Source organism: Neopsephotus bourkii, unplaced genomic scaffold (assembly GCF_033783945.1).
Source record: "Neopsephotus bourkii isolate Nb327-2 ecotype Australia unplaced genomic scaffold, CSIRO-AGI_Nbou_v1 NB_991, whole genome shotgun sequence".
Lineage (NCBI taxonomy): Eukaryota > Metazoa > Chordata > Aves > Psittaciformes > Psittacidae > Neopsephotus > Neopsephotus bourkii.
The window spans coordinates 2,236,640-2,264,001 of record NW_026901483.1 but is presented as its reverse complement, the minus strand read 5'-3'; the positions used below and the strand labels follow the sequence as shown (position 1 = coordinate 2,264,001).

General features: G+C 37.8%; 1 protein-coding gene across 5 annotated transcripts in view; it reads right to left on the bottom strand.

Moving 5' to 3' along the window:
- Positions 1-20,606: 20,606 nt before the first annotated feature.
- Positions 20,607-27,362, bottom strand: part of PCDH11X (protocadherin 11 X-linked) — a 488,779-nt gene continuing 482,023 nt past the window's right edge. For 4 of the 5 annotated variants that reach the window (XM_061359684.1, XM_061359685.1, XM_061359682.1 and 1 more), the window contains one exon: positions 20,607-23,454. In XM_061359684.1, coding sequence (XP_061215668.1) covers positions 23,063-23,454 — 392 coding nt within the window. In that variant the 3' untranslated portion in view covers positions 20,607-23,062. The remainder of the gene's footprint in view (positions 23,455-27,362) is intronic. The other variant, XM_061359686.1, reaches the window with a different exon arrangement.

Sequence of the window (27,362 nt, the reverse complement as noted above, 5' to 3'; positions counted from 1 at the left end):
CCATAACCACTTCAAGTCCTTCACAGAACACAGAATCAACTAGGCTGGAAAAAACCTTTAAGATCATCAGGTCCAACCATTACCCCAGAACTGCCAAGTCCACCACTAAACTATGGCCCTAAGGGCCACGTCTACACATTGATTACTTTGATTCCTCACTAGCAATGGAAGGAAAACAGGTTTCAGGGTAGTTTTATTGAATCATAGAATGGTTTGGGTTGGAAGGATCATCTGGTTCCAACCTCTCTGACATAGGCAGGGACACCTTCCACTAGAAGAGGTTGCTCCAAGCCCTGTCCAACCTGGCCTTGAACACTGCCAGGGATGGGGCCACCACAGGTTCTCTGGGCACCCTGTGCCAGCGCCTCACCAACCCCACAGGGAAGAATTCCTTTGTAATATCTAATCCCAATCTCCCCTCTGCCAGTTTAAAACCATTTCCCCCTTGTCCTGTCACTGCATACCCTTGTAAAAAGTCCCTCTTTGGGTTTTTTGTAGACCCCCTTTAAGTACTGGAAGGCTTCTATAAGGTTTCTTGGAATCTTCTCTTTTCCAGACTGAACAAGCTCAACTTTCTCAGTCTGTATTCAAAGGAGAGGTGCTCCAGCCCATTACATTGTAATGTATGCTACATGAGCAAAAATAGGAATTTGAAAAATAACACTTTAAGGGAATCAAATTAAATATCAAAGAGGAAATAAGCATATGTTCACATATTAAAACACATTTCTATTTCTTTAAAGATCTTAAAAATGTTTTAGCACTCCTTACAGCTTATTTGACAGAATAAGGCATCCTGTTAAAAATGAAATGATGATAAAACTTTGGTAGGTTAAACACACACAGTAAGTCAACCAAAGAATTCAAGACAAAACAAGCAAAAGGAATCAAAGCTCACCATCTATTTTTTCCCCATATATATATATATACACATACACACACATCAAAAGCAGAAAACCCTTCAAAAAGCCAATAATAGCAATACATATACTCCAAGAGAAGCCAAATTCTTTGCATATGGCCCCTGTGGCAGAAAGGCAATTCTTACTCCAGAATCCTTCTCTTTGGAGGAATTGAAGGATCTGACTGAAACTTAAGTGACTATAGAAGAGACTCCAGGACACTTTTACATTATGAAAAATATCAAACCACAAGGACTAACTGGCATTCATTTAAGGCTTCTAAGGCAAGTCAAATAACTAAATTCCTCTCTGCAGTGAATAACCATTCACTTAAAATCACCTTAGCAGCATCTGAGCATTGGGGAGAGGAAAAATATGGTACCAAATTGTAGAAGGATGCCAGGACAGATGTGAGAAATTACACGTCTAGAAATCTGACATCTATAGAAACTGTAAGGGAAAAACGTAATGGACACATTGACAAAAATTATGTACTTTGAGAGTCAACCTGGCTTCTGTTAAAGAAAATTGCATCTCACAAACCTAAAAGAATTATCCCAAAAGGTCACCTTTGTGCAGTTAAAGTGATCCAGTTGATAAAATTCTATATGTATTTCTAAAAGGCTTTCAACAAATTCCCCCATCAAGGCTTTGAAAGGAACTAAGAAGCTATGGAATAAGAGGGAACGTCATGGATAAACGATGGCTTAAAAGACAAGAAACAAAATGTAGGAATAAATGAAGTGCCCTCATGAAGAAGGGAGGTCACTAATGGCATTCTGCAGGGATGTGTACTGTGACTGTTGAACATTCACAAGGTGGAAAAGGAATTGAGCAGTTAGGTAGTTAGGTGATAGAAGTTCAACAAAACAAAGTCATTTGAAGGAGTAAGGACAAAAACCAGCTGTAAAGAACTGCAGAAGGATTTTAAGTTAAAGCAGCTAGGCACTAAACCAGTCAAAACTCAATGAAAAAAAACATGAAGTGATATATGTTGGGCAAGCAGGGAAATCATACTTTCATATATAAAACAGCAGGCTCAGAGTTGACTATGATCATTCAGGACCAAGACATTGGGGGTTATTGCATACAGTTCTGGTCCTCTCACCTCAAAGAACCTACTAGACATTGAACAGGTCCTGGGGAAAGCAGCAAGCATGATGAAAGCTATGAAAAGCCTTCCTTATGAGAAATGATCAAGTAAGCGAAGACTCCTCTGCATCCTTCAGGTACAACAGAAATCTATGAGTGGCATGGAGGAAGTGGCTCTGGAGTTTGTTGGTTAATCACCGGCCCTTCATGCATAAGAATGAGATGGCACAAAATAATCTACCAGGATGCAGGTTCCAACCTACATTAGTCCACCATTAATGTAACATGTCATCAGGACGTGAAACCCCTTGCCAAAGAACATCACTAATGCCAAAAGTTTACATGGATTCAGTAAGAGTCTGGATAGATCATGGAAAAGGAATCCTGTATTCATTATGTATTATTAGCTACACTGAAAATACATCAGGTTTAGTAAGGAGCCAACTAAAAATAGTTGAAACTAAGGAAAGCATTGGTGTCAAATTCAGTTGTTAGAAGAGCCTGTCTTTCTCCAAGCATTCATTTACAGCCACTCTGGAACGTGGAATACAGGGCTGTATGAACTTCTGACATAATTCAGAATAATCAGTCTTATATTGCAGCAAAACAGAGCTGGGGAGATGGTCCTGGCATGGATTTGTCCTTAAAGCAGGACCTGGAATCATTTCTTATCTTCATGGTTATACACCCAAGAACATTTGGACAGCTTTTCAGATAGACTCCTATGTTGACTGTGCAACACCTTCTGGTTGCTGCTGGACACAATCTTAGTAACTAATGCATCTACTTACCTATCCTGGAAGGCTGGGAATCAGAGTGGGAGGGCACATGCCTGAAGGCATCTGTCCCTACCTATCCACACTGCCTTTGGGACTAATCTGTAACAGGAATCCTAAATAAAGCCTTAGACCCAACATCAATATAAGGACAAATGGAACACACACCACATGATACCAGACATGCTGTTGTCTCCTATTTGTCTACTAACTACATCATAAAATGAATTAACCTTTTACAACAGGTATCTCTATTCTATTTCTCTATTACGTACAGAGATATTCTGGGGACTAGCACACATGGTGAAAAAGAGAATTTCTGTATATTATAGGGCCTGATAGCAAAGACTAATGAAAAAGACACATTGTAACAGCTATACTTTTTTTTTTTGTTAGTAACAATCTTTTTGCAGAAGGACTGAAAAAGAATGTTAGCAAGTAAAAGTGCCCTCTAAGTTTTTAGCAACACCTACATGTTGAGTGGGTAGCCTCTTCTGTGAGACTATTTACACTATTTCAGCATCTTTCCTCAGATATATATTGAATGAAATCCATCTTAGGGCAAATATAGCATCTCAGAAGACCCATACTCTTCTGAGGCTATAATTTGTCTTTTGAACGCTCCTCCATTGAATTTTCCAGCAAAAGGTCTTTCTCATGTGATTTTGTGATTTTATATGACACAGCTCAAAGTGGTAAGAAAGCTCATAGAAGGAAGACGTAGAATATATATTGTCTATTTACCATTTCAGCTGCTCAATCAGAAACAATGCAGAACTGCAATGATATGCAGCCCTAAGCATGCTGTACTTGATACTCTGGATTTCATATTTCAGAAAATAACTAAGAAAAGGCACCATTTCCTTTTCCTCCCCCTATACCATCACTTACTTTTCCAAAAGCTTAAAGAGACATAGCAATGAAAGTTCATCATTACAATCAGAACAGGACTGGGAAGTGAGAAAAGCTCTTTGGTTTTTGTTTTGGTTTTTTTCCCCCAAAAAGCAAAGAAACAGAAGTACATGAGGATAGCTTATATTTAAATAATAAAAACCTAGGAGAGGGCTATTAAGAAAAAGGACTTCAGAAAGCAGCCTAAAAGAGAAAGCATGGAAGCTTATAGAGAGTAAGATTTTAGGTCTCTGTGCAGCTGCACCCAAACCAACCTGTTTTACTGGTTGGCTTACCTTTCCCTCTCTAGTCCAGGATGTGACCAAAATATGTTAATTCTCGTTGTGAAATAGTTAAAAACTGAAGACTTTAACAAAATAAAATGCTTAATCATTTTGGGTCATGCTTCTAGTACATCTACAAATTATTCTTTCATTCTTGCCTGACCTCAAACACCAGAACAATGCCTCTCACTAATCTCTTTATTTGGAATGTGAATGTTGAACCCTGAACACTGGTCATAAAAACAAGTAAATTTAAAAAACCACTATTGGTAAACTTAGAATTTCGAAACAACATTGGTGGGATTTCATTGTGGGTTTTTTTGTCTGGGTGTTTTTTGGGCAGTAGTTGTTTTATCTGCCAGGAATGTTATCCAGAAATTATTGCAGGAAAGTACTTCAAGCTTTCCTCTTCAGAAAAAGGAATCATGATCAAGAAAAACATGCAGAAAGCAATAAGGAAATGCTAAGAAGGATATTAAAATTTCACACAGACTATTTCTGTTAATACTTTTATCCAAACCTACTGCATGTATAGTAACGAAGAGATGTATTAAAGGCTTCTCAATAGGATTCATGACATCATAGAATGATTTAGGTTGGAAGGGACCTCTAGAGCACATCTGGTTCACTCATCTAGCTCACAGCAGGGCTAAGCAGATCAGGTTGTTCAGAGCTGCCCAGCTGAGTTCAGAGTGCCTCCAAGGGCAGAGATTGCAGAATCCCTGTGATTCCCTGCTCTAGGACCTGGCCACTACAGGGTAAACTAATTCTCGTATCTAACCGCAATAGCTTTGCTTCAACTTTTGCCCATTGTGCCTCAGCCTATTCCCTGTGTGTTCCCAAAAAAATTCTGTCTCTGCCTCCTCTAGATCTTCCCATCAAGTAGCTATAGACAGCAACAAAATCAGCCCTTTGGTTTTTCTTCCAAAAGCTGAATAAGCTGATGGTTCTGACCCTTATGAAGACAGTAAAAAGGCCATGGTGGCCAAAGAACTGTCCATAGCTGGTGTTAAGTGTCACTCCTTCAGGATGATCATGCTACTTATATAGACTGGAATCCTTAATAAGGCTTTGTACCAGAAGCACAGCTTAGCCCAGCTTGTAGGGGACAGAATAAAGTCAGAGTCAGAAAATGAAGAATTCCCCCAACATACCATGGCTACTCTGTTACTGTAAATGAACTTTGTACCTGGAAGATACGTTTGTACTCACGCACTTGGCCGGAACACCCAACTCAGTTCTAGTGGCCTCAGCTGGCCCTGCAGGACTTTTATCCCAGGACCAGCCAATCAGGAGCTGGGCGACAACCACCAACCTGCCAATCACAGGCCAAGGACTCTGAGGGCTGTGGAACCTTCTAGGGTCTCTCAGCAGCAACAGAAAGCAGCTCTCTGGTGCTCAGGGAGGGGAAGTGCACCATGAGTATGGGCTCATGAGCAAACGAGTGAGTAAACAAGTTCTAACTAGATTTAAAGGAAAGGTGATGTGCAGGGAGAGTGATCAGGAGCTGGAATAGGGGCTGAGCAAGCCCCAAGCAAGCTCACCTAACCTGAGTGCTGCCTTACACAGTGGGGTGGACCAGGTGGCCTCTAAATGTCCCTTCTAACTGATCTATACCAGTGTGCATGCATAGATGTCCTGGGTTTAGCAGCAGCAGTCATTTCTTCTCCTTCTTGGTAGCTGGTGCAGTGCTGTGTTTTGACTTTCGGGCTGGGAACAAAGCTGATAAAAATGATGTTTTGGTTTGGCCAAGGACTTTGTGAGTCTCATGCTCTGCCAGGGAGGGGGGGAAGCCGGGAGGAAGCAGAGATAGGACACCTGACCCAAACTGACCAAAGAGGTATTCCATACCACAGCACGTCATGCCCAGGGGGGAACTGGGACGTACCCGAAAGGACAGGGGGTCAGCCGGGTTGGACTGGTGGTTCGGCGCGTGGTATTGTACTCCTTTCCCTTGCTATTTTCTCTTATCATTGTTGTCATTGGTGGTAGCAGTGGTGATTCGTATTATACCTGAGTTACTAAACTGTTCTTATCTCAACCCGTGGGAGTTGCATTCTTTCTGATTCTCCTCTCCGTCCCTCCGAGAGTAGGGGGAGGGCAAGAAAGGGGGGCAGTGGGTAACAAGCTGTCTCGGTGGGGTTAAACCACGACAGTTCTTTTTGGCGCCCAACGTGGGGCCCAAGGGGTTGAGATAACGACAGATCTGACCATCACAATGCTGATTTATTGGCTCTCAGAGTTGTTCCTCTTGATTGCACAGCTTCAGAATGTTGTAACTTACTTAGAGCTGGTATTTGCTGTGTTAGTGTTTATCAAGTGTGGGGCTTGGGCTAAGGTTCCTGTCTCAATGTACTTTATGGCAATGACTTGTAATACGGGCGGGCTCCAGCAGCAGGATGGGACGGACGTGGCCGTGGACTGGTCCCTGGCTGTCCGGCTGCTCCTCACCGTCCTGGCCCTCACCCTCGCCTCCGTCTGCGTGAGGCTCTGGGAAGCCGAGGGGGCGCGGCCCCGGGAGCCAGCGGCTGCTGAAGCCGCCCAGGAGAGCGGCCCCGGGCACCAAGCGGGAGCAGGGCCGGAGGCCAACAGGGAGCGGCTGCCGGTGGAGGAGGTCGGGGCAGTTGAGGAGTGGAAGGAGGCGGCTGCCGAGCAGCTGGAGAAGGCAGCTGAGGAGCTAAACCCAGGACAATAGATTAATCAATATCGTGTTGTCTGTACCTGTGCTCAGTAACCTGACAGGACGGCTGTGGATAATGCACATAGGAGAGGTGGTAGGGGATGCAATCCACAAGTCTGACCAGCCCAGTGCAGGTGTACCTTGATGGGGCAATAAGAAAAGGCTAAAGCAGGCGCAGTTCTTCTTCCTGCTGCTCCCTCAGGTTCAGCATTGCCTGAGCTGACATTGCTGCCATGCATCTGATAACTAACAAGGGGATTTCTCTGAGGATTTGCTATGTCTCCTCTTGAACCTATTAAGCTCTAAGCAGCAGCAGCATCCTGTGACCAAGAATGCCAGATGTGAACTGCAACCACCTGAAGAGCCACCTCTTTCTGCGTGCTCTGAACTCTTGCTAGTTTTGTTCTAGTTCTTTGATAAGGCAGCTAATTCCTCTTCACCTGTCAGACACCACTCATCATTTTCTAATATACTTCTAATCACTCCACTTCTGAGTTTATTGCCACTTTACACATGTCATTACAGAGTGACAGGACCCCATGAAACTGTGACTGGCGGGTAGATGTAGGCTTTGAAGAGATTTCAGGCTTAGCTACACAAACCTGTGCTGCAGCTACGTCTGCTCACGAGGAAAGGTTAGAGCATGAGAGTATCAGCTTTTCTGAAAGTCCCAAGACAACTGCTTCTCACCTGTGCATACACTCCAGTCATTCAAGGACCCAGATAGTGCTGTGTTTTTTCCTGATAGATGAGCTGTATTGTCAGGTGTCATTGGCTTTTGGGTCTGGAACATCTCATGTTCCCTGCTGCTGATCCAATGACAGATGTTGCATAAGACAGAGGACAGCATTAGGGCATGTGGGACCTGGCATATGAGAGCTATTAAAAATAGCTGCCCCTCTCACATCTGTGAGATATAGCAGAAATCAGTGAAGACAGGATAATGTCAACCTTATGATTCATGCCATGTTGTGCAGCTGCAACAATTATACTTTATGTCTCACTGATAAGAAACCGAGATGTTTTTCCCCAACAGTGTCAGTGCTTTGTATTCCTTATGTTACACTTAAAAAGAAAACATTTTTAACAAATTTACAAATTGTTTCTATTACATTTTGAATCCTTCCCAAAACTTTTACACAACCAGGATACACCCAACTCATCCCAGAAAGTGGTCCTTGCCAGGCAGCCTTTTCTTCATCTCCTGTGTAGCTCTCAAGTTCAGTCTGCACCAGAGATTAGATCAACACTTGCCAAATACAGATCTCAAAATCAAAGCACACAAGATAGCATACCACTTTAAAACACTCAGTATATTTGTAATTATTTATCTAGATGTGTTCTTATATAAAAATACACCACAGATTAAGAAATTATTTATTATTACTTTATTATTATTTTTTATTTTAATGTTCAGCATAAGGCCTTAATATTCTGAAAGGAAAAAGGTGATGTGCAGGATACTAATAGCAGGGCAACTAACATACTCAAAATACTGATGGCAGGAATAAAGAAGGCTTACCTACAAAGAAAATGTTAATATAAAATAGCTTTTACTAACTAATACTAAATAGGTTACCTTTTTGACAGGTAGTGAGAGATATACCAAGTCTCCCTAAAATAATTATAATTTTAAAAGAATATACTTTTTTTTTTTACTGCTGTAAAAGAAGCCTTATTCATTTAGTAGATGATTTGAGGCTCATTAAGAGCTGATGAAAATCTTTAGGTTGACTTCACTGGGTTCTGATAGCTCTTGGGAATTCCATCCCCCAGCAAAACAAAGATGAAGTCTTAAAATTGAAATGGGATAATCTATATTTCACTCCAAGATATGTAAAAAAATATTCTGGATAAAGAACGTTCCTAATCTTTTATCTGTAGTATTCTGCCAACTCAATCATTCATCTTCCTGCCACATTTAAAACAATGAAATGTTTTGTCAGGTAACTCTCAAACTGCAGCAGAAGTTTTAACACAGGTTTGAAATGGAAAGTAATGCTGCTGTTAAAAACTAGTATTGCTGATGCATAAATCTACTGAGATTATTGAGGTTGCCCTTCCAGTGCATTTCAGCATGTTTTACAAGATTTATGATGAATACACATAGATGGGAAAACAGATGAGATTGAAGATGTGACAAATGCATTCTCTCTGCCTCTGCTTTGACCTGTTCACACTAGAATGAAAAAGTACTTGTTTACGTATATAGGTATAAATAGATAGTATAGCACTTACCATTCACTAAAAATATTTTTAATGAAATCTTTGTATACATATAAATATGCTCAAAGTTGAGTAGAAAAATATATTGACTCTTTCATATATTTCAATTAAATCATATTTTTCAATGTTTTTGGAACACAACCAGATAAAATATCTTTATTCCAGAGACACAACACATAAAGGTAATGGGAATGTAGGCAAGTGGAGACATTTTGTTCCTTCAGGACTAAACAAAAGGGCTTCACAAATCCCATAGCTCCAGCTTGTGGCTTTCCTCTGGGGAAAGCACTATTAGAGATGAAAAAAATTCTCTTTTTGTTACAAAATACAAAGCACACTCCATTTGAACAGATGGCCACTGAGTTCAGTGGAAACAACCCATTGATTTCCACAGGAGTTGGATCAGGTTTGAGGTCTCAAACTTGCTACTTGATTTAAGAATTAATTTGATATCTCTGGTAATAGGATCATGAGTGAAGGTATGTCTGCCAAATCTAAGATTGCCAAATGGAAGCTGAAATTTCAAATCCTGTTTGGAAGTGTACTACTTCCAGGTTTTTGATGTAGTTTAAAAATATCTGTACGATTTACATTGCAGCACACATCTTAAATTCATATTGAAATGTATAAAATATGTTCCTTCAGCATTGGCTTTTAGGTTTACAGAAACAAAATTCTCCTGTCATAAAGGCTGTTCAAAGCTATTCTAGCAGCTCTTTAACTTACCAGCCCCAATGCCATCTCAGTCACTGTGAAGGTGTCTGAAGCAACATGCTATTCCTTTTCAGACATTGAGAAAATACATATGTCTTATTGAAGATATCTTCCTCCCCTCCCACCCTGCCTGCCCCCTGAGAAATTTTCATTGATAGTGCAATACTAGTAAACCACTCATATGTTGAATGGGCAAACTGAAACCAAGAAGGAAGAACCATCTCAAGAATTTAAGGTTAGATCACAGAACCAGCAAAGAATAGAATCATGACCTCCATTCTCCTAAAGCAGTTGGTTACTTACGTCTTTCTGGTGACTATCACTACTTTTAACATTTTGACATTTCTAGTAGTTCCTGGGCAGGTCTGTTTGAATCTAGGATAATTTAGTGAATAAAATAATCTAAATAAATTGTCAATCTGAACATGCCATACTGTTGCACAGGATTTAGGAGGCTTCTATTTATAAGAATGAGATTTTGCATATGCATTTAGAAATGAGGCACAGCTGCTTTGTTGGTGGGGTTTTTTTCCCAAAGAAAACTCTTACTGATGAATGCAAATATCTTTGGGGGATATGGTATAAATACCACTGTGTGAAAAAGAGGGTGATGGAGTGAAAAATTCCTGAAGCAGTGCCAGAAAATTCACTGACATAAATGGATGGTAATAGGGAGGAAACAAACCCTGGCTGCAGGAGCTGTTTTTAATTAAATGCCTAAGAGCTTCTCATTCATGTCTTGCCCTTGATGCTATCACTCACTGGGTCAAAATTCATCAACTCAGCAATGCTCACTTTCTCATAACCAATGGTTGCATTTTTCACATATTCTTTGTATAGCTGTCTATTGACCACCAACCTGCAGCTCACCATTAACTGACACATAATTGGGTTGCACAGGAACAGTTTTACCTGCTTCCTTCGAAACACAGGGCACCTGCCCTAACAACTGCTTTTAACATAACCTTTACTTTAGAAGCCTGGTTAAAGGTAACAAAGTGCAGAAACCTAATCTGGACCTTCTTGACCTTGGTAAGTTGGGTAAAATATTTACACTGATTAAAAATAATGATAAAAATCCCATTTCCTGTTATGAAAATGGAGTAGTTAATATGACTAGAGATGCTTTTTATTACATTGCAAATATTCTATTCACAATATTCAATTTCAGTACAAGTTGCACTATTTGAGGTTCTTTGAATAATTCAGATGCATTCATTTACTCTTGATTAGTGGATCAGGTTCTTCAAAAAGTGAGTATTTATTTTATTTTATGACAAGTAACATTAATAATGTATTAGCTCTCTCACAAACTGCGCTTTAAGGAAAGCAATAAAAATACGCAGGGAGACAAGACTTCTGAATAGATATTATGGAACCATGGAGCCACTTAAGCTGTCATTTTGAAAATAGTCTATTATAACTGCTATTTCTCTGGGAGGAAAAAGACAATCTTGATAATGCAAAAGGGTGAGTAACCTGGGTTGAACAGATGATGCAATGCCAGAGAATTACAGCACTGCGTACTGCACAGTAAATGACAGGGAGGAAATCATATTCTGTGCTTTCACTGTGATGAGTATGTGTTTGGAGAACAGCTTTGAGTATTTTTATGAAGTAGTACATTGAATTTCTTTGGATTATCAAATACTGTCTGAAAATTGCAATGAGGAAAGGAAAATAAAATTACTAGAACCAGTAGAATATTAGTTATGGCAAATGACAAATCACAGTTGTGAAGTCAGACTGATATTAAAGCTTGTGTTCAAGGGAGAGGAAAAGTATTTTTAAACTTTGTTTATGCAGAAACTCTTGTGAAGAGGGGCCATTTTTGCAGACATAGTAAAGAAGAGGCTCCTGGGAGACATAATTAATCTCAGTGAGCTGTGAGCACTGTCAATTGTCAGATGTCCTTGACACACTGCACAAGCACATGAGAAGTGCCCTGCTCAGTGAGACCAGAAGTGTGTCCAGCTCTGTGTTCTAGCTCTGATAGGGACAGCTGGACTTGCTGCTTAGAAGGAGCAAGTGAACTTAGCGTATCTTTGACGTGCAGGCTCCCCAAAAAACTCCAGTGCTCACACTTTTTGTTTTACCTATATGAGAAGATGTACGCCTGTCCATCCCTTTTAGTATCTGCTTCTAGATCTGTTGTCCATGCGTTTGCCTAATCCCTTATTGACCGTGCTGTTGCTATCTCCTTGCACATCCTCCTGTGACAGATAAGTAGGCATGTAAGTTAATTTCAACTGATTAAAATGTTGCTATCCCTTGTGTGTAAAATCTTATGTGTCCAAACTTTTTTTAAAATAAGATTTTCATTCTAGGACATTTACATCATTCTATATTTACATCTCTTTAAGGATACAGGTTTTAGACAGCCCAAATGGGAGCGCCTGACAGCATAAGAAGTTGACTGTAAAAGTTACCATGTTAATATAAATTTTAGTGCTATTTCATTCCCTTATGGCATTCAATTCCTAAAACCTCATGATGGCTTTAGAAACCAGGATGCCCTTTGTTGACAATTTCCATATTGACTGCCTTCCTTGAACACTCAGCATAACTGTTTTGCCTTCATTTTGATTGTTGATAATTATAGCAAGAATAGGAAGGCTCAAGCACTTTTCTAGGTTCATTTCTAACATCATACTTAAATTACTGTAGAATGCAAGCTCCCTTAAACAGAAATTGAGAGGTAAATTTGTTTTTATTTTTGTTAAAATATTCTGTGGCTTAAATTTGGTAGTTGTATGAAAAGGAACAAGCTGCTGCAGTATCCAGTAACTAATAGTACTACTTTAACACTTCTTAGGACTAAGAAGTAATCTTAATACACCATCTACTGCAATAAATAGATGGTTTTCTTTTTTTGTATTTTTAATAAACAAGGTTACAATAACCTTGATTAATTCAGCTTTCTTTTTTTTTTGTTTTTACTGATCAATGTAGTTAAATTCAACTTATGTCAAACTTCTTAGATTCATGCTGAACAGCTAAAGCCTCTCGAGACTGTCAGAATTCAATTGATCACTACATTTTAAACCCTTTATGCAAACTATCAGTTATAGAATCAATAGTCACAAGCTCTGGCTTTTTAAATTATTGTTCATAAACTGAGCAAAAATGGGCACATTCCTCTGCAGAAAAATCTGTAAACCCTTTAGTTAGTACAGCTGCCATAAACTCCATTTAAGAAAATGGCAAATCCAGTTTATAAAGTCTGTGTGACTTTATCTTGTGCCTCCACTTCAAGTTAAGAATTGTAATGTGGCTGTATAAAAGAATAATTTTCATACTCTGGATATGAACTTTCTGCACTGAAATCGCAAGCAGAACTTTGAATTTACATTTTTTGTTATTATATTTTTATGTCACATTGGTCTATGAAGGTTACTATGAGTTGGCAACTATGTTGTAAGGATCTGGGGAAAAATGGAGAAAAAGGTGAATAACAGTAAGAGGAGTTATTTAACTTCTTTTTTGAGAAGTTAAAAAGGTTTATAATACAAAAACGAAAGTTGAGGAGAAGACGAAAATGAAATTACTTAAAAATATAAAGAAATATAGAGTACATATTTACATTACAGTGCATATTTATGCCCATCTAAACTGAGAACCATGTAAATATAACTCTTCTATTATTAATCATTTTCTTCATACACATCCACACTTTTCCTCCCTGTGCACATTCTTCATGTTAAACTTGCATCTCAGGTAATTTATCACCTAAGAATTGCCTTGGAGAATGCTAATGCAGATGCTTTTCAGTCAGACTGAAATCACCACTGCTTGTGTCACAAACTTTTTGCCTACCACTGGTGTAACTACAGCCGGTGTTCCTTTAACTAAGTTGTTTCCAACTACAGGTAACTGTGACCTAGGTGTTTCCGGAAACTTGAGGGCCTTCCTGGAAAGCAGAAAGTCGCCAAGCTTGGCAAACAAGTCCTAATTTTAGTGCCAGATGCTCTAGCGTGTGAGGCAGATGTGATGGGTAAGGGAGCTGCTATTAAGTTATAGGCTTTTGGCAGCTCATTCTTGATCATGTGGAGAGCATGCAGTGCTGAAACAGTCCAGCAAGTAATGAATTAATAATAAATTGTCAAAACAATTGGTGCAGGCTGGAGTAAACTTGTGAAACTTAAGTGAGAAGACTTTGAAATGTGCATAGAAGGAGCTGCTATAGATTAAATCAATTTACTGGAAAACTAGATTTTAGTACTTTCCCTGTTAGTAATAGCACTGACAGATTTGTGTGACTGTACAGTGTGGATAATGGCATTCCAAGATATTTCCAAGTAAAGGAGACCTGGGGGTATCCTCTCAGCCCCAATATGACCACCTCACTGAAGTGCTATTTCAATGCACGTGACCTTCCTTTAGCTGTTAAACTGAAGCTAAGGGAAAGCAATTTCATTGACACAATTGTTTTCCTGGTTTGTTGCAGCCACAGGTTGTTCAGATGTAAGCAATTAGCAAACAGGTAATCTCATAAAAATAAGACACTGATTCACAGTTGAGCATAATTTTCTCTTTTTATGAAGAGCCAAGACTATTTACCAATTTCTCTGCATAATGGCAATGCTTCTTGTAGAAATTTTTTGTTCTTAATGTTTCTCCTGCACAAAGGAAAACATTATTTAATGTTTTCATTTGATTCCTCTGTGGTACAGGTGCACATGCCTAAGCACAGTTGGCTCCCTGTGAGCTTTCCAAAAGACTTGTCACAGAAAAGAAAATGATTTGCCAGCACAGCATTTAGCAAGGGAGTGAAGAAAGGGAAGGGGAAACCCAGCAACTGTACTTACCTTCTTAAATAGATTCAGTTTTGCACTAACGGAGCACGTTTCTCTGCATGGCTGGCTCTCGTGTTTGTTAAGTAAAACTCGTCACAGGAAACAAAAATATTTGCCAATTTGGCTTTAATGCAAAACCTATTCTTTGCTCTTTTGCCTACATCAAATGTCAGCCTCTCTATACACCTCTGACAGGAAGCTGGCATGAAAGACAAACACAACCAGGTGCATCCTGGCAGGCAAACCATTCTGAAGAGGTTAGTAGTCATGCTTGGTGGGAAAAGAGGTGTTGGGATTGTTTTATTTGATATCTATACTTAGAATATAGGGTATGTGTAAAAACTAGGTTTGGATTAATTTGATTTTATCCATCTAAAAGACAGACATGTAATCTTAATTTTCTAATGATGATGGAGCTTTCCTCCACTATCAGCTGGACATGTGCAGATACTGAAATCTTAGAATTGAGTAATTGCCCCTGCAGGTACCTTTATCCTAATACCGTCCTAAAACACGCTTTAGGCAATTAACATTGACAAAACACCTCCCTAAAATTAAGGGCAATGTGTCTGTCCTTGGCCACTCTGTCTAATTAGAAGTGCACAGAACTATTTTTTCCAATGTGAAATAGGCAAATATGGATATGTATTTATATGTTTGTTTCTATTCAGCCTACTGGCTAGATTTATTTTCATTGTAATCAGATTCAGGTCCTCATGTTACTTCAGATTTTCTGTGTAAAGAAAACATTAATATTCCTGAATTTTCATTACATTTCCTAAATCCCATGAAACATTTATATGCAAACTCACTCAAATTTTACAGCATAAATCTTCAGTATTTGTGTTCTTGGTCCTTTCTGCATATTTTAGTAGCATATTTTGAGGGAATTTTAGGCAGGCATTTCCAAAACAGTAATAGGCTTCAATAACTGCCTTTTGTAGACTGAAGTGACAGCTTTTGGGTTGGAAAATCTTATCTTTTCTTTAATATTCAGTAGTATTACACTGATAGAAATACATCTGCGATTCAATAGACTGAAATATGATAAAAAAGCATTTAAAAATCCAAGTAGATTGATTGTGTGTAATCATTGCAAGACAGTGAATTCAGCTAATATGTGAAAATTTTACTTTTATATGGATATAGCTGTGCAGCATGTTATTTGCAGCATATCAGCTGCAAATATGACCCTTTCAATTATTTTTCTGCATTTAAAATACTTGTTTAGAATTTCAGAGACTTGTTTCCTTTGCCAGTTTCCTCAGCATCATTTTTATGAGCCAGTCAGCTCAGACAGTCTAATCTTTTTAGATGTCAGGGTCTTGTATTACATTTCCTATGTTACCAGGCAGGCACAGTGCTAAATGTCTCCACTGCAATTAAAACAAACAAACAAATAGCAACTTGTATCTGCCAAGACAGACAGCTTTGGCTTTGTGCACACCCACATAATACAATGGATATTTTTAGATTGTATACAGTAATTGGTGTGATGCTCAGTGATGACATTTGTCTCCTGTACATAGCTTGAAAAGAAAATTAAATTGAGAGTGTATATTGCTATGTAGATTGATTACACATCTTTATTTTCTCACTGAACTTTAGTTTATAAACCATTATAGTCCATTCTGGTGTCTCTAGTTACAACCACTTGAAAGCATTAGCTCTTGCACGGCAAGACTCCCTTTATGCTTACTAGAAATTAGCCTGTTACCCTACCTGGAACTAGGGCCTTCTTAAATAGGCCTAAAAGTATTCCAGCTGTGTCTTCTTTTTCATTACAGGTCTTGACTATGTTGGTTTTAACAGGTATTTTTCTGCAAAATATTTATTATTTTTTTTTCACTTTTGCAAAATGTTAACTAACAAAACTGGCACTGCATTGCAAGTCTGCCACAACCCTGTGTGACTCTTAGCGTACCTGTTAGCTGGCAGAGTCATTCATTTTACATGCTTGCCTGTGTCTTCATACCCTTTTTCTAAAGCATTCAAAGTATTTACCTCTACCCCCACTTGCCCACCCCACTTATAATCACTTCATTTTAGAGACTGATTTTAGCTTTCATCTGTTCAAGTGGTCTCATAAGGACTATACACTAGCTTATTGTATTTCCATACACCTGTAAATTGAAGCTTGATCTACACAACAGAGAAGCAAAAATACATCTTTTATAGAACAGCTGACATTTGGAAAGTTTAGACAAGCTTTTGGGTACAGTCTTTTATCATCTCTGATAGCTAAACAACGACTCAAGCTAAGTACAGTTTAAAAGCAATTTCTCTTAGTTTAATCTCATTATGTTAATCAACTCTTTTACTACATATATAACAGCTGCAGTAGCAACGAATAACTTAATTTTGGTGCCTTAGAAAATGTCTTTTTTTTTTGCACATCCTACTCATTCACTCTAGAATACATCACAGCTGGTAGCTTAAAGCTATGGGTTGAAGTCTAGTACAGTGCTTCCAGGCACTTCATTTATCTGTCTCTTTGATAGGTGTACATACTAACTTTCATTCTTATAAAAACAGACTTCTTAATTCTGGTAAAGTGTAAGAAGAGGTAGCATCAATTCCTAGTTAAAAGCTATCCAGAAGGCATGGACCTACAGATTTAAGTTCCTGTTTTGAGTTACTTTGAATTAAAGATATAGCTTTCATATCATAAAAGTATTTACTGTGAGAGTTTTAGTTTTAAGCATTAAATTAGCACCATCAAAACACCTCTACATCACTAAAATAATAAAAACAAAAATGGAAATATACCATTAGTCTCATTGCAGTTATCAGACATGATATATTTTCCTACTGGATCACAAATCGATCAGGACCAGGGCAAAAAGATTACATCTTGGGGAAAAAAAGGTGTTACTTGCAAGAGCAGTCCAAATGTACCTTCTTTAAAACACAATTTTCACCACCATACAAGGGAGGACAACTGTCCTGTAGTCACTGTAGAAAGTACTTTCTTGCTCATTTCCTTCTTCTGCTTGAAACATAGCACCTCCAAGGATGAAGAGAGTAGCTGCTGATCAATCAAAGTACAGCTTAGCCCTAGGGCCACACCTGCAAGAAACCTGAAGAAAAGTCAAAAATGCTAAATGATCATATAGGCAGCATAGCTTCAAAATTGCCTGCTATTGGTAAACGTGTTCTTCTTTGAATAAATCATATGTATGTTCTAACAAGCCATTACCTCACCACAAATTTCCTAGCAGCGGGGCCTCATATCCATCTTATAGGTAAGAGATGTTTTTTGAACACTGCACCAGCCCTCCCTCAATGCTGCAGCCCTTTAGTGAAAGCATTGCACTTCCTAGAGCAACAAAGATGGGATTCAAGTATTTTCAGCATAGCAAGAGAAGTGTTCCAGGTATTTCTTGTGCCTGTAGGGACAAAAGCAAAAAGATGACTCCCAGGAAACATGACTTCTACAATCCCTCTGTAGCTTTGCAAAAAATTATGCACAACTTCAGACAGTACATATTTCTGCCTTTCTCTATTATTCTGGTTTATCAGATCTCTGTGAAACTCCAGTTTCATTGCCTCTTGAGGTTGCCCTTCAAAATATTACTGATCCCACCTTAAGAATTTACCATCCAAATCCATTTTTGATTTTTAATTTGTAGGCTAAATAAGTTCTTTAGCATAACAACGAATATTTCAACAGTTACTGTCAGTGAAGGAATATACTTGTTCACAGTTTTGATGCCAAAATAAGTATATTTAAATTATATCTACTTTCCTGCTTGAAAACGTCCTGCAGATAAGCAAGTATGCTTGCAAAGCCCTAACTGCATCAAAGAATAAGATATTACTGTCTCGGTGTCAGGACAACGATCAAGACAGTTGCTTTTAAATATGGACATGAATAATATTGAAAAGGGTGTAAAATATTGTTTCATTAGTTCCTCATTTGACGCTTATTTCATTATTATCACATTCATGGTGAGAGGATAATCCCTTTAGCTCAACAACAACTTATTAACCATGTTCTATCAATGAGAAATAGCTTTTTTTCTAACAAAACAAAACCCATAAACACTTGTGCCTCCAGCTCATAATGATTTTCTATAAGGAAGTGTATCAGAGGCATAGCAGACAAAGGGAGCTTGGTAGGAAAAGCAGTGACACAAAATTGGAAGATATTTCTGCAAATATAAAGCTAGATTGGTGTACATGTTGTGTGTGAATATTTCTGCTGTTTACTGAAAGCCTGTGACTCAGTTGCATGAAGTAACTGCAAATGAAGTTAAATGTTCTTGACTTTCTGACAGTTTGGGGCTTCACAGAAGAAATGAGTTTTGGAAAGCTGGAAATGTGAGAATGTAGCTGGTGGAATATTTTTAAACCCCTTATATTTCAGAAAAACGAAGAAAACGGCAAAAGCGAGAACTGCTTTTGTGGATCTAGTTTATTAATCAGCATTGTAATTAACAAGACCACATGCTGTACAGAAACCTGAAATAGAACTACTGCAGATTTACTGGACTTTAAATGCTGCTGGACTGTAGTACATGTGGTCCAACTGCATGATGTTTAAAGTGTGGTTAGGGCTGTTTCAATACACAGACATACATTGCTCACTCTCAGATCCTGTAGTATGCCATAGAGCAGGGAGATTTCCCAGAAATACAAACTCAAATATTTACAAGAAATCATCAATCTCTTTCTTCACTAGGGATAACGTAAGTTATACACATTTTTCTCTATGTATACCAAATAAAATCTTTGCCTTCAACTTTACTTTGTGTCTGCACAAACGAATCTCTTCCTTTTTATTTATCCCATTAAATTATGGTAGTAAACTGCACTGCAATCATTTAATTGATAATAATTCATTAAGGATTGGTATTAAAGCTGCAAAAGCAAAACTTGAGCAAAGTCAAGGGTAAATTTTCAAGCTTTAAAAACTCCAACTTTAGAAGCTTAAATCAAACAACCTTGAGCTCATCAACTGTTACTGACCAGAAATTATTTAGGTCTACTGTCTTTGGCTTGGCCATGCTGGAAGCAGTGTAATAATGGTAGCTCAGCGCTGACGGGGTTCCACACTGGATTACAGCTTGCTCAGCAGAGCAAACTTCACTTCTCTTACAAAAAACCCAAAGAGATCTATACACACTGGGGTCATAGATGTCCAATACAAAGTGGCTGCTCTCCTCCAGCCCTACACCAAGTGAAAAGACCTGGCTGGATTCAAAACCACATAACTAATGTTATGTCAAGCTAGCTGTTATGCTAACATTCATAAGCCCTCAGGTCCCATTAGCATGGGCTCATTGCCATGATAATTAGCTAAATGACCTGCATCCTGCCAGCTCACAGCCCAGAGAGAGCAGGTGCTCAGTAGTCTCTGTCTAGCCAAGCAGACATGCCTAATGATTCTTTCTTCAGAATTAAGTTGCACTTTATGATACAACAGAGTTTGGGAAAACAAAGAAACAGCATATTTTACTTCAAACAGTTCGACCTCACTTCTTTATTTTTAATCATTGACTGCTTTCCAGTATGAAAGAAGTTCCTTCCTCTCCGCCACCACTACCCATAACTTTGATGCAGAACTCAGAAATACAACAAGCATGTGCTGAATTTGGTGGGGGGCCGGGGGGGGGGGGGAAGGAGGGAGGTGTGGGAATAACCTAGGCTAGACTGTGTGACACATTACTTTGAAGGCAAAGGTTTTCCTTTATTGTTACACTGTATGAAACAAATCTAATCATGTAACTACCATTTTACTGTATATTGTATATAGGATTGTTTTCTCCACAAATTCACACAAGTAAGATAAAATAAGTTAAATGGCTAAAAAAAAAATTACACAAAAATATACAGTCTATGTACTAGATAAATTATTTATATATATGACAAGATGTGTAAAGAGTCTCTATTAATGTTATTCCTCTGGATACTGACATGCCACTCAAAGAAAATCGTTGCCTCAAATGCTTGGGTTTATATATAACAATGAGGGAACCATTTAACTCCTGACACAATATTTACTTATAATTAATTGTTTTGTATCTTGTTTGACACAATTTTAGAATATCACAACACAATTTAATGGATATAACACTTAACACTTCCTATAATCAGATTTATCTTTAAAATTCTGCTTTTTTAAGCACTTTTTTTGCTGTTTGGTTTTGGTGTTTTGCAGGGATTTTTTTTTTTTTTTGTTCTTTTGTTTTCAAGAGAAAGGGGTTTGGTTATTTGCTACTGTACCTTAGGCATTCCCTCTCTTTTCTTCCTCCAAAACCCCTAAATATTCAAATCTGAAGTTTGGTTTTTCCCCTGCCTATGAAAAAACACTAGTTCTGGTTCCTTCACCTTTTCCTATGAAAATCCTAAGATTTTAGAAATGCTATTTTTTGCCAGAAAATTTCAGTTACAACTTTCAGTCAGAATGGAAATGTTACAGGCCAAAAAAAAAATCAGACATTTCCAATTCAGCAGCCAACTCTGTAAACTTTTGCTGTGGCAGCCTTCTGTAATAAAACCTGAAGTCCTCTGCTTACAATAGGAAGCATTAGCTGTCAACATTATTCTACATTTGCACAATTAATATGTTTGGTAAATCTGTGTAAACTACAGATAAGCTTTTTTTGCATATCCCTGAAAAGGACTTCCTCATCGTGAAGTCTCCAAAGGAAACAACAACCAGCTTTGTACATATTAGGTATGAATTAATCTGTCACATTTTTAATTGTCCTGGAATCAGAAATGAGTTGTCAGCTATTGTGTGTCAGTACCCAAAGGATTATTATTTTTTTTGCAGGATTTACATGCAACTGGAAGCCAGTGTGCCACATCTTTTCTAAATGTTACTGAAAACTACATTAAAAAAAGGAAAGGAAAAGAAGTACATCATTAGATAATCTGATGCCCATTAATTAAACTCTATCAGTAGGTTAAAAGTGAAGCTTCTTTTGTTTTGCACATAAAATCTAAGTGTGGTTTGAAGAGATTTACAGTGGGGACAGCAATATATAAAGCTACTTATACCTGCTGGGCACATAAGAGAAGCTCTTTTAGCATTCATTGGAAACCCTCGACAACTTGAACTTCTGTAAATTTTACAAGCAGCTAATATTACAGCATTTTTACACACAGTTTTGCTTATAAATTACAGATTTAAGTTACAATATGAAGCCTACATAGAATTCTATCCATAGGAAATATTCACACACTGTTTTTTCCCCTTCCATACAACTTCGATTGTCTCACTTAATGTTGCAGTAAAACTAAACAAAGTTACACAATTTTTTTTAAGAAAAAAATTCTTGGTAGGTACATAGTGTAAATGGCTGAACAGCAACAAAATACTAGAAGGTAAAAGTGCTTTTTCATCTAAGAAAGGAACCTACTTTTCACCCACTGTAGATTTTACCAGCTTTTTTCGGCCAGTATTAAATACCCTTCAGTACACAGAACACCGAACAACAATTCCCTCATCTTTAACAAGACTCATCTTGAGACTTGATCAAGTAATCTGACTGGGGTGTGCTTATGATTACACTTATCCGGCTTTCAGTACCCAGATTCTGTCAGTCATTCTCTAATAAACTAAGCCACAATGACAAGCACTCCTTCATCTAATAGGCTGTGAGGTAACTAATAATCTAGATAACCTTTTACTGAATACTTACAATAGGTGAATATAGCTGGAAAAACCCGCCATAAGCATCACAATAATAATCTTTTAAACACCAGTAGCTTGCAGCCACATCACATCAGCCAAAGAAACTACCCCATTTTCCTACCGTTTTCAGCAGTGCCCAAATAAATTTCAACTAACAGGAACAGTAGACAAAGCAAGCTCTGCAAGATGAAAAAAAAACAGACCAAAACAAAATATAGGCTTATGGCTTGAAAAGCATAACATGTATCATATTGTTGCTTGTATTATTGTAGAAACGAAAATCTTGGAAATTAAAAAAGTTACTTGCAACTTTTTTTTCCAGTTTTGATCTTGCTTATCCTATCACTGTCATGTTGTTTATTTCTCACAGAAAATCCTAGCTGAGAGCTTTCTATTTAATCTATTGCATTACTTAAAAAAATAAATACCTGTAGATTGACCCAATAAAAATTAAAATCAAAAGCAGCTGTCATGTCCTTAAGTATATTGTCCCTTTTACTTACAGAAAAAATAAATTTTGGTGGAAAGATATACTAGCCTTCTTAAAAATTAGATTTTAGGATCTTACTCATTCTATTATGTAAGGTAATCAAATGAGAAATTGCCCACTTGAACTCTATTGCTAAGCAAATGGAAGATGAAATCTATGAATACACTATAAATTATAAAAACAAAGAAAAAGCTGAGTAAGCTATATTTAGACTAATATTCCCCAAACTGTACTAAGAAATTGCTTTCAACAGGGAAGAAGAACTTCTCACAGATATTTGTACTATAAGGCCCATATAAGAAAATGAACAGAATTTTTGTCTTTTTCTTTTGACAGTTTCTGGGTTGTGGGTTTTCTTCCCCATTTTGTGGATTTTACCAAGAACTATGGTAAATTTCTTTAAACTAAGTCCGAAGGATTCAGCTTTTCAATTTCAAATTTAGGGTTCTATATACATAAATACTCACAAGCCTAACAAGTTTGTATATGCACTAAGAACAGCGTTAGGTTGTGACTATATACAGTCACACTTAAAGCCTGAAATAACAGATTTGCCAGATACGCATTTATAGCTGGTGCTCATGTATAAACGTAGTGCTGCTCCCAGACACTGGTGCCTGGTGGGATGTGGCGAAGTTTGCCAGAGGAATGACTTTGACAGGATCTTCACTGGCACAAAGTCTTTCGCAGGTGTTATAGAACTGGGGCCTGGGCCCACCCTGGCCTTTGTCAGTGTCGTCCTTTGGAAGAGGCCTCCCAAGGGTGTGTCGTCCCTCGGGTCTGGCTCCTCGGCCCCAACCTTGCTGGAAGCCAAACGATGGCAAAGAGGTGTTGGACTGCTGATACTGTGTCAACGAAGGTGGCATCCAGCAGTTGTCAGAATGGCCGAGGATGAGACACTCCTGTGTGCAGGTTTCAGAAGCTTCAGCCAGGGCTTTCTGGAGATTTATTTCAATAGCTGGGAGGATGGAAGAAGACAAGACATTATCAGAGTTTTGAAGAGTGATGTATGGAGACAATCAAGGTTAACAAAGCAATCCCTGTTCTAAAATAATGGCTACAATCTGGAAAGAAAACACCTCCAGGTGTACAACTCAAGTAAAGGCTCAGATGTTTGCAATCTATCAGTGTTGTCATTTGCTATCATCAGAAAAAAAAGTTAATGTTTAATGAACAAACCTTGTAACATTGTACTTACAATGACCTTTTCACTTTTAGAAATTCTGTGTAATAAAGATAAAAGCTTTGCAACAATACCATAATTCTGTATATTTGCATACAACTACTTGAAAAATATAATTACTAAAACTAGGATTTTTTTTAATATTCTCTGAAAACTGGGGTTTTTATTGTTTTTCTTTGCTTTAGGCAAAACAAAATTAATTTGGACCCATAGCCAAAGATGGTGCATTTGCTTCAAAGATGCACTCAAGAGTTTCAAGAATGAAAGACAGCATAACAGCCATTTTAAAGAGAATTGATTTCTCCATGCATTTGATACTGGAAACCTTGACAAATCAAAGGGCAATAGCAAAAGAAGCTGTAACCTCTGTAGTTTACTAGTAATCGATCCAGACTTCAGTAGATGCAACGTTTGTACCCTTGAAAAAGGATTATAGAAATTGTAATTTCTTCAAAGGCAAAGTAAACCACTAAATCTGAAAGACATAATTTGCAATACATAAACACTCTTGATAAGTTTCATTTAAACTGTGGCTTTACAACGTTCAAAAATTCAAACTAATAGAATTAAGCTTTCACAAATCATTCCATTAAACAGTTTTCACATTATATGTGTTAACTTTATATTTTCTTGCTGTGTACATAATTTCAATATATCAAGAGTGAAGAAGAGTATCTGATTAGATATTTCACTGTTTTTAGCTTCACAAAACTTTCCAATGAATGATACAAAGGTATTTTTAATATCTGTCTTCATGAAAGTAACACTTAAAACTGGATTCTGTTTCACCACCACTGGAGAAGGTGTGCTGGTAGGAATTACTTATAGCAATACAAGTTCTGAGTAGGCATCTCTTCCCCTCTGAGCTTTATGTTTAAACACATGCTGCATCTCTATTTTAATAAATATTTTGCCTGTTGAAATCTGTGTAAATCTACAAAGCACAAATACCTATTTCCATGTTACATCTCAAATGTATGAAGTTTTTCCTTCAGGCACTGAAAAATATAATGCTGCTGTCCAAAATACAGAAAATCTACCACGTTTAAGTAGACAACTGGTTGCTTGTTGTAACATCAATGCTATATTCTTGATTATTTCTCCTTCTTATGTTGCATGAATATGTGCCAGTTAGAGAAATGATTGTTTATAAGCACTGTTTTGCCCTATTACTGGCATTTCAAGATGTCTTCAGTCATTTTGCCTCACTGTTTTTCAATGTAATCCTGACAGAGATTGGCACCTTGCTGCTGAAATACTAATCCAGTTTTGATGGGCAGCAGGAGACATAAATATGGAAATAATTCAGCAACAGCAATAGTTCCTGAAAATAAAAAGAAGTTACTAGTGGTAGGTTAGTCTAATCTTTTTGTGTCCTACTATCTGCCATTACAGACATGAATTTGAGTATATACAAGTCTTGTGAAGCGATTTAATTATGCAGGTTTGCTTCTCTTCTGATCCAGGTAATTCACTGAAATCAGACACAACCTTGCAGTGTTGAGTTATCCCCATTTTATACAGAAACTGATCTTTTTTTGTATTTATTAAAAAAAAAACATTTGTGATACCCAGTACCTCAGTGTTTCTTTTTATCTTGAGGCTTTCTAATCACTCTTAAAATCCTATTAATTCACTAAAAGTGAAAACCATGCAATTATTTACTTGGAAATACTTATGCACTTCTAGCTTTTCACAGCAAGCAGTTACAATACTTATATGGTACTATCTCTCAGACTTTAGTTAAGAGTAAACAAAGCTAAACCATAAAAAAAAGCATTTGGTAATAAAAACATTCAAGCTTTAGACAAGGCAATTGTAGAAACAAAAGGTCACTTATAAAACATTCTCTACACCATTTTGACAGATCAGTAGGACTAATTCCGTGCCATGACTACCTGTAGACTTGGAATATGTTACCATCCTAAGAATAAGAACACTGTCAGCCAGAATGACAGTCTTGTTTATTCTGTTAATAAAAAAATGTTTTACTTGAGTTTTAGCTTTATGAGAAAGAAACAAAAAACCCACAAACTTTAAAAATCCTGCACATAATCACAATTTGTGAATGCAAATTATGTTGGTTTTGAGTTGGGGTTTCATTATACCAGTCTGCCAACGCAGGATTGTTTGCAAGATACACCTTCTGCAGTAGTCATAATCTTTCTTTCAATGTTGTTATTTAGTACATGTAATCTTGATTGCCAGAGCATGTTTTTCATCGTTAATAACATGTAAAATATACAATGAATATAGTGTGAAGCAGGCAAGGTCCCCTATACCTGCATTTAAAGGAACTTAGAAAAATCTCATCAACTGATCTGCTGCAATAGCAGTACTAGCAAGGATAATTGGGATGCTAAATAGTCTATGTTTGGTATAAAGTAAGAATAAATAAAACCAGCAGTATAAAATACTGGTTTTAGCACAATGAAGTAAAAATTACTCTTAGAGCATCATTCATCTGTTTTTGAATGAACCTAGAACAAAGTGTAGGAAATTTTCTGCATAAATATTCATAAGGCATTATCTTTTTTGCCTGTTCTTCCAGGCCACAAAATGTAGCTTCTTCCTGTTGGTCTAATTTATTTTCTATTTTCCTAATGTATCATAATTCTCCTTCTTCTTTAGCACCTGAAATCCTTCTAAACAGCTACTTGACACTGCCATTATACTGTCATCTAAGCAATACTTTACTTATTAAAAATACATTTTTAACAATACCCTGTTTTATCAGAGAAGAGAGCTTTATGTCAGCAATGTATTACACTAATGGTGCCAATTTACAATAGAATGTAGCTGATTTCCAAATACTCTGTTACAGACTTACAAGTGAAGAGGTCACTGCAATTCAGCACCCTGTCTGGTTTTCTCTCCACCACTTGCTGCCCACTTTAAACAAAGGATGCTCTGGTGGGCTCAGCGGAGCATCCCCACAGGACCATCTGAGGAGGAATTCAAGCCACACACTGGGTGAGTGTGAAGTTCAGTTCTCAAGTGGCCATTTATCAGAGACTGTATAAATTTGCCATGGCATTTCCTAACTGCTGCTCTTTAAGCTTTCTTCTATTTTGCATCATTCCAAGTCATTGCTAAATGTGGATGAAAATAAAATTTTCTGAGCTCTTCTTTCTCGCAGGAAAGTAGTAAAGTAGGCCATTACTCTGCATAGTCTGATAAGTATTCAGTGATAGGGAACAACTATGACTGCCTCTACCAATCAAGTAAATCATAGAATCACAGAATAGTTAGGGTTGGAAAGGACTTATGATCATCAAGTTCCAACCCTGTTGTCATGGGCAGGGACACCTCACACTAAACCATGTCAGCCAAGGCTCTGTCCAACCTGGACCTGAACACCATCAGGGATGGAGCATTCACAATCTCCCTAGGAAACCCATTCCAGTGCCTCACCACTCTTAACAGGAAAGAATCTCCTCCTCATATCCAATCTAAACTTCCCCTGTTAAAGTTTTAACCCATTACCCCTTGTCCTATCGCTACAGTCCCTAATGAAGAGTCCCTCCCCAGCATTCTTATAGGCACCCTTCAGATACTGGAAGGCTGCTATGAGGTTTCCATGCAGCCTTCTCCTCCAGGCTGAACAGCCCCAACTTTCTCTGCCTGCCTTCATACGGGAGGTGCTCCAGTCCCCTGATCATCCTCGTGGCCCTCTGGACTTT